Genomic DNA, 14,310 nt, shown 5'->3' on the forward strand with positions numbered 1-14,310 from the left:
TCGTTGCTCCACGCAGGCTATCTCTAGTTGCGGCGAGTGGGGGCTACTCTTCATTGCAGTACGCGGGCTTCTCATTGCGGTGGCTTCTCTTGTTGCGGAGCACAAGCCCTAGAGTGCACAGGCTTCAGTAGTTGTGGCATGTGGACTCAGTAGTTGTGGCGCACAGGCTTAGTTGCTCCACGGCATGTGGGATCTTCCCAGACCAGGCCTCAAACCCATGTCCCCTGCATTGGCAGGCAGATTCTTAACCACTGCACCACCAGGGAAGTCCCTCATTTTTTAAATACAATCTATTTTAAACAAAGAGTAAACATAAAATCAAGTATGAGACATTTCTGCTCACTGCCTAACCAGGTTTGTAACAAAAAATAAGGCAGAGGGACTTCCCTGGTGGTCCAGTGGTTGAGAATTCACCTTCCAATGCACGGGACTGGGTTCGATCCCTGGTCAGGGAACTCAGATCCCACATGCCATGGGGCAACTAAGCCCACGTGGGGCAACTAAGCCCGCGCTGTGACTACTGAGCCCCTGCACCACAACTACAGAGCCCACAAGCCCTGGAGCCTGCATGCCACAACTAGAAAGCCCATGCACTGCAAATACTGAGCCTTGCGCACACTCTGGAGCCTGCACGCTGCAACTACTGAGCCCACGCACCACAACTAGAGAGAAGCCCATGCACTGCAATGAAAGATCCCGCATGCCTCAACTAAGACCCAATGCAGTGTGATGAATTAGGAGATTGGGATTGACATATATACTCTAATATGTATAAAATGGATAACTAATAAGAACCTGCTGTATAAAAAAATTAATTAAATAAAATTCAAAAAAAAGACCCAATGCAGCCTTAAATAAATAAACAAATAAATCTTTAAAAAAAAATTAAGACAGAATTGACAAAGCTCGAAATAAAAAGTACAAATACTAGGGCTTCCCTGGTGGCACAGTGGTTGAGCGTCCGCCTGTCGATGCAGGGGACGCAGGTTCGTGCCTGGATCCGGGAAGATCCCACATGCCGCAGAGCGGCTGGGCCCGTGAGCCATGGCCGCTGAGCCTAAGCGTCCGGAGCCTGTGCTCCGCAACGGGAGAGGCCACAACAGTGAGAGGCCCGCATATGGCAAAAAAAAAAAAAAAAAAAAAAAAACTACAAATACTGAAAAATAATGGTTACCTGCTATTTTTATGCAAAATTATACTAGACATTAAAACACTAGCTGAGGACTTCCCTGGTGGCACAGTGGTTAAGAATCCTCCTGCCAGGGCTTCCCTGGTGGCGCAGTGGTTGAGAGTCTACCTGCCAATGCAGGGGACACGGGTTCATGCCCCAGTCCAGGAAGATCCCACATGCCGCAGAGCGGCTAGGCCCATGAGCCATGGCTGCTGAGCCTGAACGTCTGGAGCCTGTGCTCCGCAACGGGTGAAGCCACAGCAGTGAGAGGCCCACGTACTGCAAAAGAAAAAAAGAAAAAAAAAAAAAAAAAGAATCCTCCTGCCAATGCAGGGGACACGGGTTCAAGCCCTGGTCCGGGAAGATCCCACATGCCGCCGAGCAACTAAGCCCATGTGCCACAACCACTGAGCCCACGTGCCACAACCACTGAAGCCCGTGTGCCTAGAGCCCGTGCTCCACAACAAGAGAAGCCACTGCAATGAGAAGCCCGCACACCACAACGAAGAGTAACCCCCGCACGCCACAACTAAAGAAAGTCCGTGCACAGCAACAGAGACCCAATGCAGCCAAAAACAAATGAAATAAAATAATTTTTTTAAAAAAACACTAGCTGATTAAGGGCTATACTACATTTTCACCAATCTACCATAATATTTACAAACTCTTCTAACTCTTGATCCAACTGACATAAATTCCATCTTTAAATTTTTGTTATCCAAGCAACACCAACTACTCTTTTTACAAATAAGAGCCTCATTTTTTTTTTAATCTAAACACAGAACCTGTAATTTAGCAACTGTATAGCTTCTGAAATTCAGGTAAATTATTTACTTGAAATATATATATAAAAACAAATTAGAAACTACTAGTTGTACTTAGCAATTATTCATAGCTTATTTTTCTATTCCCAAAAGAGGCTAATATTTGTGCAAAAGCCTAATGCTAAAAACCAATATCATAAAGTATTTAGTGTCTTAGACTACTTTTTAAAGGATTTCCTTTACTCTCTTGAAACATTAAAAAAACAGATCATCTCAAGTATAAAAAATAAAGCTCTTTTTTACTCTCATCCCAAAGATCTCAAATAAAGAAAAGGAGTCTAGGTATCACACATAACTAAATCTGATATGCCAAATAATGTAGGACCCAAATATAATGAAGTCATTTACTAACAAGTGAACTAAAAATAGAGCCCAAGCAGCTGGAGCCTGGGGGTTTATATAATATGCTAGCTGACTTCTAAAAGCTCCTAAGACAGAATCCACAGAATACAAAGGCAAGAGGGAAACACCATTCCTCTCATGCTGTTAAATCAGATATTAAAATAATTTTTCCAGAAAAAAATTAACTAAAAGCTAATCTTGTGTTACATTAAATTGAAAAAAATTGTCAAGAGCACAGAGGATCAAATAAATCTAACTACAGGAGATGTCAATTAAGACTCACTATGGTGCCACACTACAATACCTTTTAAACCACCTAAAAGGTTTTAAGGGACTTCTCTGGTGGCACAGTGGTTGACATTCCGCCTGCCAATGCAGGGAACACGGGTTCAATCCCTGGTCCGGGAAGATCCCACGTGCCGCGAGCAACTAAGCCCATGTGGCACCACTACTGAGCCTGCGCTCTAGAGCCCAAGAGCCACAACTACTGAGCCCGCACACCACAACTACTGAAACCCACGCACTCTAGGGCACGCATAGGCAACTACTGAGCCCACGTGCTGCAACTACTAAAGCCCGCATGCCTAGAGTCCATGCTCCGCAACAAGAGAAGTCACCACAGTGAGAAGCCCACATACCGTAGCGAAGAGCAGCCCCACTCGCCTCAACTAGAGAAAAGCCTGTGCAGAGCAACAAAGACCCAACACAGCCAAAAAATAAAAATAAATTAAATTTTTTTAAAATTTTTTAAATAAAAAATAAATTAAAAACTAAATTAAAGGTTTTAAGAACAGTATCTAGCACTCTAATACTAAAAATTATAACATCAGGAATATAAAGGGTAAATTAGGCTATATTCCTAATTTCTAACATATATTTTAGTAAACTTAATTATCACCAAGTGACATAAATGTTGGTTTCCTTCTGATAAACTATTAATGGTAGAACATATGTTTGGAGCTGATTTTTGTAGTGGCTAATTTCTGCTTTATCTTGTCCTGGGTACTAAGGCATATATTTGCAAGAAGCTAATCAGGGTGAGAGGTATAGTACAAAGGCAGATGCAATACCAGAAAATAACTACCCCATGTTGGGCCAAAATATATAATCCTCATGTTATAACAATTTCCAACAATAAACTGCATGTGTTCATCTATTTACTAACTTATTAATAATGGCCAATATTGGCAGATCCTATATCTGCCCACTGTGTTGGGGCTCGTGGGGCTCCAGAATACACCAAGACCATAGCTCATTAAGGCTGAAATGAAAAGAATTTCCCAAAATTATATGACTATGAATTCAGGGACTTCCCTGGTGGTGCAGTAGTTAAGAATCCGCCTGCCAATGCACAGGACATAGGTTTGAGCCCCGGTCCGGGAAGATCCCACATGCCGCCGAGCAACTAAGCCCGTGCACTACAACTACTGAGACTGCACTCTAGAGCCCACGAGCCACAACTGCTGAGCCTGCACGCCTAGAGCCCGTCCTCCGCAATGAGAGAAGCCACCGCAATGGGAAGCCCGCACACTGCAACGAAGAGTAGCCCCCACTCATCGCAGCTAGAGAAAAAAGCCCACGCACAGCAACGAAGACCCAACGCAGCCAAAAATAATTTTTTTTTAAAAAGACTATGAATTCAACAACATTTACAAACTAAAGACTATATTTTGAATCATAGTAATCATTAGCTACCCTCAAGACCATCTATTGTACTCCAGGCTAACATTAATCATGACACTGTACTACACAGAAATTATTTTCTTCTTCAAATTCCACCCATAGCACCAACACCAAAACAACATTTACCTAAAGCATATATGGAAAGACCATAATAAAACTTGTTATGAAAAAGTGGCCTGAACATTTGTGGCAGCCATGGAAGTATGTTTAAATCTTAAAATCACTAATCTGAATTTTTATAACTTTTCTAAATGTTCAGTTACATCAGATGTGTCATTAAAAAGCTAGTTCTCTTAAGTGCTGAAAAATGCCCAAAGATATGTACAAAAATTACTATAAACCCTTTCTCAATATTTAGACTTCTGTTTAATCATCACTGATCACCTATCATTCCTTCAGGTCCTCTATTAACAATAAAAATAACCAATGTCTTTAGCACAGAACTTTGCAGTAGGAATTTCTATTCTGCTTGAGCAGATTTTATGCCAACATTTTTTTCTTTTTAACATGAGTTCACTTATTCCCTCTGTCCTTTGTTTCTTTTCCTGCCTTCTCTTGTGTTTTGGGGGGTTTTTTTTAACATCGCTTTTGGAGTATAATTGCTTTACAATGTTGTGTTAGTTTTTACTGTACAACAAAGTGAATCAGCTATATGTATACATATATCCCCATATCCCCTCCCTCTTGCGTCTCCCTCCCACCCTCCCTATCCCACCCCTCTATGTGGTCACGAGCTGATCTCCCTGTGCTATGCAGCTGCTTCCCATTAGCTGTCTATTTTACATTTGGTAGTATATATATGTCCATGCCACTCTCTCACTTCGTCCCAGCTTACCCTTCCCCACCTGTGTCTTCAAGTCCATTCTCTACGTCTGCGTCTTTATTCCTGTCCTGCCCCTAGGTTCTTCAGAACCTTTTGTTTTTTTAGATTCCATTTATATATGTTAGCATACGGTATTTGTTTTTCTCTTTCTGACTTCTTTACTCTGTATGATGGTCTCTAGGTCCATCCACCTCACCAAAAATAACTCAATTTCGTTCCTTTTTATGTATGCCTAGATTTTTAAAACCTCAAGCCTAAACTGAACTTATCTTGATCTCTATTTATCCAAAGCAGTCTTTTTCACCACATATACACACAATATTATTTCATTCAGCAAAAATTCAACATTTATCAAATAACCAAAAAATAGTTGTCACCTACCTGTAGTACCGAGATTGCAGATATGTTGAACAAACAGTCTTTGATACATGACTGGCAGACCCGAAGTCTATTACTTTAACCCTATATGGCTGTCGAACAGGATCCACCAACATAATATTCTCTGGTTTGAGGTCTGCGTGAATTAAACCAAGACTTTTCAATTTTTTCAGTGCAGTGGCCACTTGCTGAAGAATGGGTCGAATCACTTTTAGTGGCAGAGGACTGAACTTATTTTGTTTCAGAAAGTCATACAAGTTTTGTTCCAGCATCTCAAAGACTAAACAAGTATGGTTACGGTGCTGAAAGCATTCATAAGCTCGTACAAAGTTATATTCATCAGCGTTTTCAGTACTGAGCCTTGCTAGTATGCTCACTTCTATCTGACCTTGACGTGCATAAGAAGGGTGGTTCTTCAAAATTTTGATTGCTACAATTTCATTTGTCCCTCTTTTCCAGCATTTGACTACCTGGCCAAAAGTGCCTCGACCAAGAAAATCAAGGACTTCATAGGTATTTTTCATGGAGCATAAGACTTCATGCTGTACTAACTGATAGTCACCTTCCCCAGTGGTACAATTCTGTTTTGTTCCTGTGGTAGTTGTCACAACTGTCACTGGATTTCCCATGTTGGTTTGCAACATTGCAGGAAGTATGGACAACTCATCCACAATCTGCATTGCGCTATGATTATCCAACTCCTCACTCTTGCGCTTCAATCCACATCGCTGGGGGCCTTCTAGGAAATTCAACCTGTGTCGCCACGCCCCAATCTGAGGTGCCTCCACTTGAGTTTGCTGCGCCTGAGCTGCTATAACCTTTGTAGCACCCGCAGTGCTTTTTAAAACAACAGCACTTGTCTGCAATGAAAGGTTGTGTCCTCGAGGTCTGTTAAATGGTATCTTTGTCTGAAAAGCACTACCCTTCGTGGGAGGATGAGAATTTCCAATGTTTCTACCATTCACATAGGTCCGTGGATAGTTTCTTTCCTGGAATACACAACTGCTTGGCTCTACTTTGAGTTTCTTCACACTACAAAAGGCACTTGACTGAGTTTGATAAATATACGGTGGGTAGACCAAGACTTGTGAGGCCATACCTGCAACAGAAAAAAAGGGCCATGTTAGCTACAAAAATTTAATTTTTTAAATCTCATGAAGAAATCATTTAAGGATCAAGTCCATAATTTATAAAAATAGCTAAATTCCATTAAGATTTTTTCCCCTTGGAGGAGAAAAACATTTTCAATGCTCCATTTTAGTTATTTAGTACTTCAGATATTTTGTGTATTGCATGAAAGGTTGGGACTAAACAGCTGAGTGCATTCATTTAATCAATAAATATTTACTGCTAAGCTACAATGGCCAAGATATGCCCTAAGAACTGTACCAACCATTTTCCCTCCAAAAGAAAAGGTACAGATCCTTAAACTGTACACATTTGGCAAAAGTAAAACATTCTATTACCAATATATCATTTATGAACCAATGACCAAATATATATTCCATAAATGTAGTTACATTCCATAAATCTAAAGCTCCAGAACTGCCTCAGGGAGAAAAAAAATCAATTGTAAAAATAAGTAATATAAGCCAGACAGAATTCGTTTTCACAACGTCCTCTTTACTTAATGTCATTTTCCACATCCACCCTTGTAGCAAACTCCTTTACATTCAAATCAAAGTGATACATTTTTTTCTTTTGGCTTGTGGGATCTTAGTCTTCCAAACAGGGATTGAATCCAGGCCCTCAGCAGTGAAAGCACTGAATCCTAACCACTGGACCGCCAGGGAATTCCTGAGACAATACCTTTTTTTTTTTTTTTTAGACTTTCTATTTTATATTGGAGTATAGTTGATTAACAATGTTGTGTTAGTTTCAGGTTTACAGCAAAGTGATTCAGTTATACATATACATGTATCTATTCTTTTTCAAATTATTTTCCCATTTATGTGGTTACATAATATTGAGCAGTGTTCCCTGTGCTATACAGTAGGTCCTTGTTGGATATCCATTTAAAATATAGCAGTATATATATGTCAATCCCAAACTCCCTAACTATCCATTCCCCCCTGGTAATGGTAAGTTCATTCTCTAAGTCTGTGAGTCTGTTTCTGTTTTGTAAATAAGTTCATCTTTTTTTTTTTTAAGATTCCACATGTAAGCGATATCTTACAATATTTCTCTTTCTCTTTCTGACTTGCTTCACTCAGTATGACAATTTCCAAGTCCATCTATGTTGCTGCAAATGGCATTATTTCATTCTTTTTAATGGCTGAGTAATATTCCATTGTACAATACCTTCTTGATGAAGCCTTGCCTGGAACACCCACACTCACCACTCACCCTCCAGGCAGAATTGGGTATTCAGTGCTCTCGTAGAAGCTTACATATTCCTCTATTAGCATTCATGATATGACATGCCTGACATTACACTGTAACTGTCAGCACATACAACAGTCTTTCACACTAGATCTGAAACAAAGTGCTCATAATATAGAGTTGGTTTTCAATAAATGTTGATTGGTCGAATTAACTTCAAAATATTTCCGTTCTCCACAATTTAAAAATCTGTATCATATTCTGGGCAGTCTCCTACCATTTTAACAAATCAAACATCAATTCTTTAACTCAAAAACAACAGATTGCCATCACTATATGTAATATTTTTAATATTTAAAATAATAAGAGCTACCACCTACTATGCAACAGTTTAACAAATGCTTTATTTGCAGTATTTTATTTAGTCCCAATTGGCTGTTAAGGAAACTAAAGCTCAGAGGGACTAGGTAATTGGTTCAAAGTCACATAGCTAGGGTGTAGTGAAAGGAGCAGGAAAATACAATGCCCCTTCAGGTAAAAGGCATAAATTTATGCCTCCTTCAGCTTCATAAACAATTCTTGTTACAACCTACCACTTTCCTAAGTTGACCTGGCTTTGGCAAGAAATCAGCTACAAAACCTTATTATACAAATTAAGATTTGCTGTTCAATGTGTAAGAGAAAATCGTAAATTGAAATCCTGGAGTTCCAAACCTTTTCATCCATTTTCTTAAAATCTTGTTGGCATCTATTCTATACTTTTACTCAGGGGAGGTTTCAAAACTCCACCAATTTATCATCTTTTTAATGAGGCAAAGCCACATCAAAAACTCCTTCTAAACATATCAAGTTCACTCTCTAGCTCACTTAACACTGTGAAGCTCCCCAACCTCCTCATCTTCAACAACTTAACATTATCATGATTCTCCTTATTTCAAAGCACTTCTGTGACCCACACCCATAGAAACAGACACAATGACACATGACGAAACTCACAAACAAGAGTTTCTAAAACAGCTCTTATAAATATAATAATGGATTTAAAGAAGAACATGAACATAAACAGGAGACACATGAAAATCATTTTAAAAATGGAACTGGTGAGCCTGAAGAACCCTACGTACCATACATAGATGGTGGGAAAGAAATTTGGCAATACCTAACAAAATTGCAAATGGATATGTTCTCTGATTAAGAATCAGATAACTCAGATACAGTACAAGATAGTCATGCAGCACTGTTTGTAAAGAAACACAACACTGGAAACAACCTAAGCATCCATCCAAAAGGCATCAGTTAGATACACTTTGATACACAGACCAACCAGAGTCTTAAAAAAAAAAAACAATGAAAACAATCTTTTTACCCTGCTATAACCTGATTCCCAAGATAATACTGTTACATGAAAAAGGCAAAATTCAGAAAAATGTGTACTTTACAACAGATAATACCATGTGTGTTTAATTAATAAGGGGAATTATATTATCTATATTTTTGCACACACATTAATATGTGTACATACATAAAGAAGTTGTAGGTTTCTCTGCCTTAGAGAATAACAAGAATACTGGGGGCAATGAGAAAGATTGACTTTACACTGTACACCCTTTTACCACCTTATTTTTTACTATGTACCTGTATTACCTGTTCAAAAAAGTTTTTTAATCATCTGGGAAACCTATTAAAACATACAGATGAAACAATTTCTCAAGATGAAATAATGTATCTGGGATATGCTTCAAAATAACAGATAAAGTGGATGGGGATATAGATTAAATGAAATTAGACATAAATTATTCATCATAGGAACTTGATAGTGAATAAAAAGGGGTTCATTATACTATCCTATCTACTTTTGAATATGTATACATTTTTCCTTAATAAAAAGCTAAGTAAAGGGGCTTCCTTGGTGGCACAGTGGTTGAGAGTACGCCTGCCGATGCACGGGACGTGGGTTCATGCCCTGGTCTGGAAGGATCCCACATACCGCGGAGCGGCTGGCCCCGTGAGCCATGGCCTCTGAGCCTGCGCGTCCGGAGCCTGTGCTCTGCAAAGGGAGAGGCCACAACAGTGAGAGGCCCACATAACAGGGGAAAAAAAAAAAATTAAGTAAGGGACTTCCCTGGTGGTCCAGTGGATAAGACTCCACATTCCCAATGCAGGGGCCCGGGTTCAATCCCTGGTTAGGGAACTAGATCCCACACACATGGAGCAACTAAGAGTTCGCATGCTAAAACTAAGAGTCCACATGCCACAACTAAGAAGTCTGCATTCCGTACTCAAGATCCCACATACCACAACTAAACATGCCACAACGAATATCCCGTGTGCCACACTAAGACCCTGCACAGACAAAATAAATAAATAAATAATTTTTTTTTAATGGTTAAAAACAAAAAGTTAAGTAAACATATATTTAAAACTCCAGAAAAATTCTGATTCAGTAACTTTGGTGAGGTTCAGGTATCTGTATGTATACACAAGTTCCCAAGGCCATTTATTGACAGATTCACACTAACTATTCACACTACTGAGAACCAACAATCTCATCTGTACAAAACCCTAGGCAAATTCAAGTCCTACCACTTCAGGGCCCTCAAGTCTGAAAAATCAGGATGAAGTCCTAGGGAAAAAAATGCATACCACGCTAGGCCAATCCATGCCATGTTAAATAAAGGTGTTATGTGAACAACAGCTGAGATCCAGGTAATTGACCTAGAGATATATTTTTTTAAAAACTACTGCAATTTCTGAATCCAGCTGTCCCTACCTTTTCTTTTCCAACGCCAAGCTGGAAGGCAAACAGCCCAAAGGTTCCAACCAGGGCCAACTAAAGGAAGCTTAAAAAAGTAATTACCCCTCACCAACCACTGTACTCTGTGGGACCAATCTAGAAGGAAACTTTAGAAAATAAACATGGGGTAGGAATGTCACATAATTTACATAGCACATAAAAAGTGGGTGAGGGGGTAATGCTGGAGATAGTTGTTATAACAAACCACAGGAAAAGAACTCTAAATTACTAATTAACTTGACTATTGTGACTCCCTACCACAGGTATTGTCTTTCCCTCTCCCACCCTTCATCAGATTAACTCATGACCTGAGAAGAGTATCTTATACTTGGTGTTTATGGATTTTACAGAGTATAGTTAGTACTCCGAGAAGCTGCTGAAGTCCAGAGACCAAAACACTGATTCAGTACAATACTACCTATTTCCTATAATTTTTCATTGCTTGCAATATATACTGTTATACCTCTGCAGTTATATTTCATGACTTTATCATTTGTTCTTACCAACTGACTAAGAAATGAAGTTTTGAAATACCACCCTTTTGTGAGCTGGAGTTGCCTATAAAATCACTCCAACGACAGTCCTGTTAGGACTCCTGTTAGGGACTTCCCTGGTGGCACAGTGGTTAAGAATCCGCCTGCCAATTCAGGGGACAACGGTTCGAGCCCTGGTCCGGGAAGATCCCACATGCTGTGGAACACCTAAGCCCATGAGCCACAACTACTCAGCCCATGTGCTGCAATTACAGAAGCCCACGCTCACAGAGCCTATGCTCTGCAACAAAAGAAGCCACCACAATAAGAAGCCTGCGCACCACAACGAAGAGTAGCCCCCGCTCGCCTCAACTAGAGAAAGCTCACGCACAGCAATGAAGACCCAATGCAGCCAAAAATAAATAAATAAAATAAATAAATGTATTAAAAAAAAAAAAAGACTCCTGTTAAAGCAACCGTTAAGTTTCCATTCCTCAGGCTTAATAACCTCAGGTACTTTAATAGGCCTTATTTTTCTAAGCCTCTAAAAAACTTTAAGACTCATCTGAATTCTATTCAAATTCTTCACAGCCTTTTACAATTACCAAAACAGCAATGTTACCAATGTTGATAACTAAACCACCACTAACCGTAAAGATATGGTTTCTTCTTTTTTTTTTTTCTTATTACACACAATATCAGCCCTTCTGAAAAACGGAGGGAGGTAGCAGAGATAGAAATACTTTGACTATCTTATATTCAATTTATTAGCCAGTATCAAAGTTCTGGATCATTTTCTGCCAAACTTATACATAGCCCTATATGTAATCAGGTTCCGTCTTTAAAATATCCTGTGACATCACAAATACATTTAATTAAAGGTAAATAACGCCTTGCATTCTCCTCACTCAACTCTCTTCTTCTACTTCTTCAAACCTCAATTTTTTAACTTTTTTTTCCTTAAAAAACTGTAGTGGGGCTTCCCTGGAGGCGCAGTGGTTGAGAGTCCGCCTGCCAATGCAGGGGACACGGGTTCGTGCCCCGGTCCGGGAAGATCCCACATGCCGCAGAGCGGCTGGGCCCGTGGGCCATGGCCGCTGAGCCTGCGCGTCCGGAGCCTGTGCTCCGCAACGGGAGAGGCCACAACAGTGAGAGGCCCGCGTACCGCAAAAAAAAAAAAACTTAAAAAACTGTGGTAAAATTTACATATATAACATAAAATTTATCATTTTTAAGTGTACACCTCAGTGGCATTTAAGGTCATTCACACTGTTGTGCAACCATCACCATTATCCACCTCCAGAACTCCCCCCCACAACCCCACCCCGCCACTTTGAAAACTAAAACTAAAACAACTGTCTATTGTCCCCTCCCACTAGCCCCTGGCAAACACCTTTCTACACTCTGCATCGACAAATCTGACTACTCTAGGTACCTCATATAAGTTTAATTATACAATATTTGTCCTTTTATAACTGGCTTATTCCACTCAGCATGTCTTCAAGGTTCATCCACGTTGCAGCATGTGTCAGAATTTCCTTCCTTTTTAACGCTAAGTAATTTCTCATTACATGTCTATGCCATATTTTGTTTATCCATTCAGTCATCAAAAGATATTTGGGTTGCTTCCACCATTCAACTATTGTGACTAATGCAGCTGTGAACATGGATGTACAAACATCTCTGCAAGACCTTGTTTGCAATTCTTTTGTATATATAGCCAGAAGCGGAATTGCTGGATTATATGGTAATTCCCTTTTGTTTTGTTTTGTTTTGTTTTGTTTTGTTTTAGGTCACACCAGACGGGTTACAGGATCTTAGTTCGCCAACCAGGGATCGAACCCGTGAGCTCGGCAGTGAAAGTGCAGAGTCCTAACCACCAGACCACCAGGGAATTCCCATGGTAATTCCATTTTTAATTTGAGGAATCACTAGACTGTTTTCCATAGCAGCTGCACCATTTTACACTCCAACCAGTAGTGCACAAGGGTTCCAATTTCTCCACATCCCTGCCAATGCTTGTTATTTTCTTCTTTCTTCTTTTTTAACAATAGCCATCCTAATGGGTATGAAGGGGTATCTTATTGTGGTTTTCAAATCTCCATTTTTTAAAATCTAATTCTTCATCAATACTGGCTACACTAACACCTAGAGCTTGATGTCATCAGTAGCTATAACACATAAACTTTGTATTTTTTCATTTGAGTTACTGATAAATATTAAACATTACACTTAAGACTAAGCTCTACAGAAACCCATTCCCAAGTGATTACTGAACAAACCCCCTTCTTTCAGACCATCACTGAAAAGTATAGAAATTATTAAATTACTAAAAACATCAAGTTTTAGGGACTTCCCTGGTGGCGCAGTGGTTAAGAATCTGCCTGCCAATGCAGGGGACACGGGTTCGAGCCCCGGTCCGGAGGATCCCACATGCAGCAGAGCAACTAAGTCCGTGCACCACAACTACTGAGCCTGCACTCTGGAGCCCACGCGCCACAACTACTGAGCCCACGTACCACAACTACTGAAGCCCGCATGCCTAGAGCCCATGCTCCGCAACAAGAGAAGCCACTGCAATGAGAAGCCCACGCACTACAATGAATAGTAGTCCCCGCTCACCACAACTAGAGAAAGCCCACGGTCAGCAATGAAGACCCCACACAGCCATAAATAAATAAATAAATACTTTTTTTAAAAAATCAAGTTTTAAATTAAGATACAAATATGGAAATGTGATCAGTATTGAAGATTTCTAAAGATCTACAAGAAGAAATAAATCAAAACAAAACAAAACCCTTTTAAAAACACAGGAAAAAGGTTTCCTTTACCTAAAGAGAGGCTCAGGGCACTAAAAGATTATCATAATAAACAGGGATAAAAGACCAAGACGTTAAATATATAGCCAGTACTACACAATTTAAAAAAAAAAAAAAAGACTATCAATACAACAAAAAAGTCAGCTCAATGAACATTACCTTAGGTAGTATTTTCATTCAACTGGAAATCAGCAAACAGCTACACTAGATCAAGGTAAACGACTGATTCTGTTACATAAAAACCCTGCATTAAGATTTCTTTTCCGGGCTTCCCTGGTGGCGCAGTGGTTGAGAGTCTGCCTGCCAATGCAGGGGACACGGGTTCGTGCCCCAGTCCGGGAAGATCCCACACGCCGCGGAACGGCTGGGCCCATGAGCCATGGCCACTGAGCCTGAGCTCCGCAACAGGGAGAGGCCACAACAGTGCGAGGCCCACGTACCACAAAAAAAAAAAGATTTCTTTTCTGAACACACCTATCAACTGTTTCCAGGATATACTAAAATAAGTAGACACAAGTACAGTTCACTTTCAAAAGTGAACTTATTACCACTCTTTAAAGGAAGATAGAATGGAACAGGAAATGAAAATAAAGTTGAGACTCCTTTATCAGGAAAAATGTACAAATGCACCTTTAATCTACCAGCTTCAAAGCTAAGAGCTAGAGAATCATCCTGTGTGAA

The 14,310-nt window shown here is 39.9% G+C and overlaps 1 protein-coding gene across 6 annotated transcripts in view; it reads right to left on the bottom strand.

Annotated features, from left to right (window-relative positions):
* Positions 1-14,310, bottom strand: part of HIPK3 (homeodomain interacting protein kinase 3) — a 92,172-nt gene that overhangs the window by 57,359 nt on the left and 20,503 nt on the right. For all 6 annotated transcript variants that reach the window (XM_059069869.2, XM_067038033.1, XM_059069870.2 and 3 more), the window contains one exon: positions 5,225-6,320. In XM_059069869.2, coding sequence (XP_058925852.1) covers positions 5,225-6,318 — 1,094 coding nt within the window. In that variant the 5' untranslated portion in view covers positions 6,319-6,320. The remainder of the gene's footprint in view (positions 1-5,224; positions 6,321-14,310) is intronic.

This window comes from Kogia breviceps, chromosome 7 (genome assembly GCF_026419965.1).
Source record: "Kogia breviceps isolate mKogBre1 chromosome 7, mKogBre1 haplotype 1, whole genome shotgun sequence".
NCBI lineage: Eukaryota > Metazoa > Chordata > Mammalia > Artiodactyla > Physeteridae > Kogia > Kogia breviceps.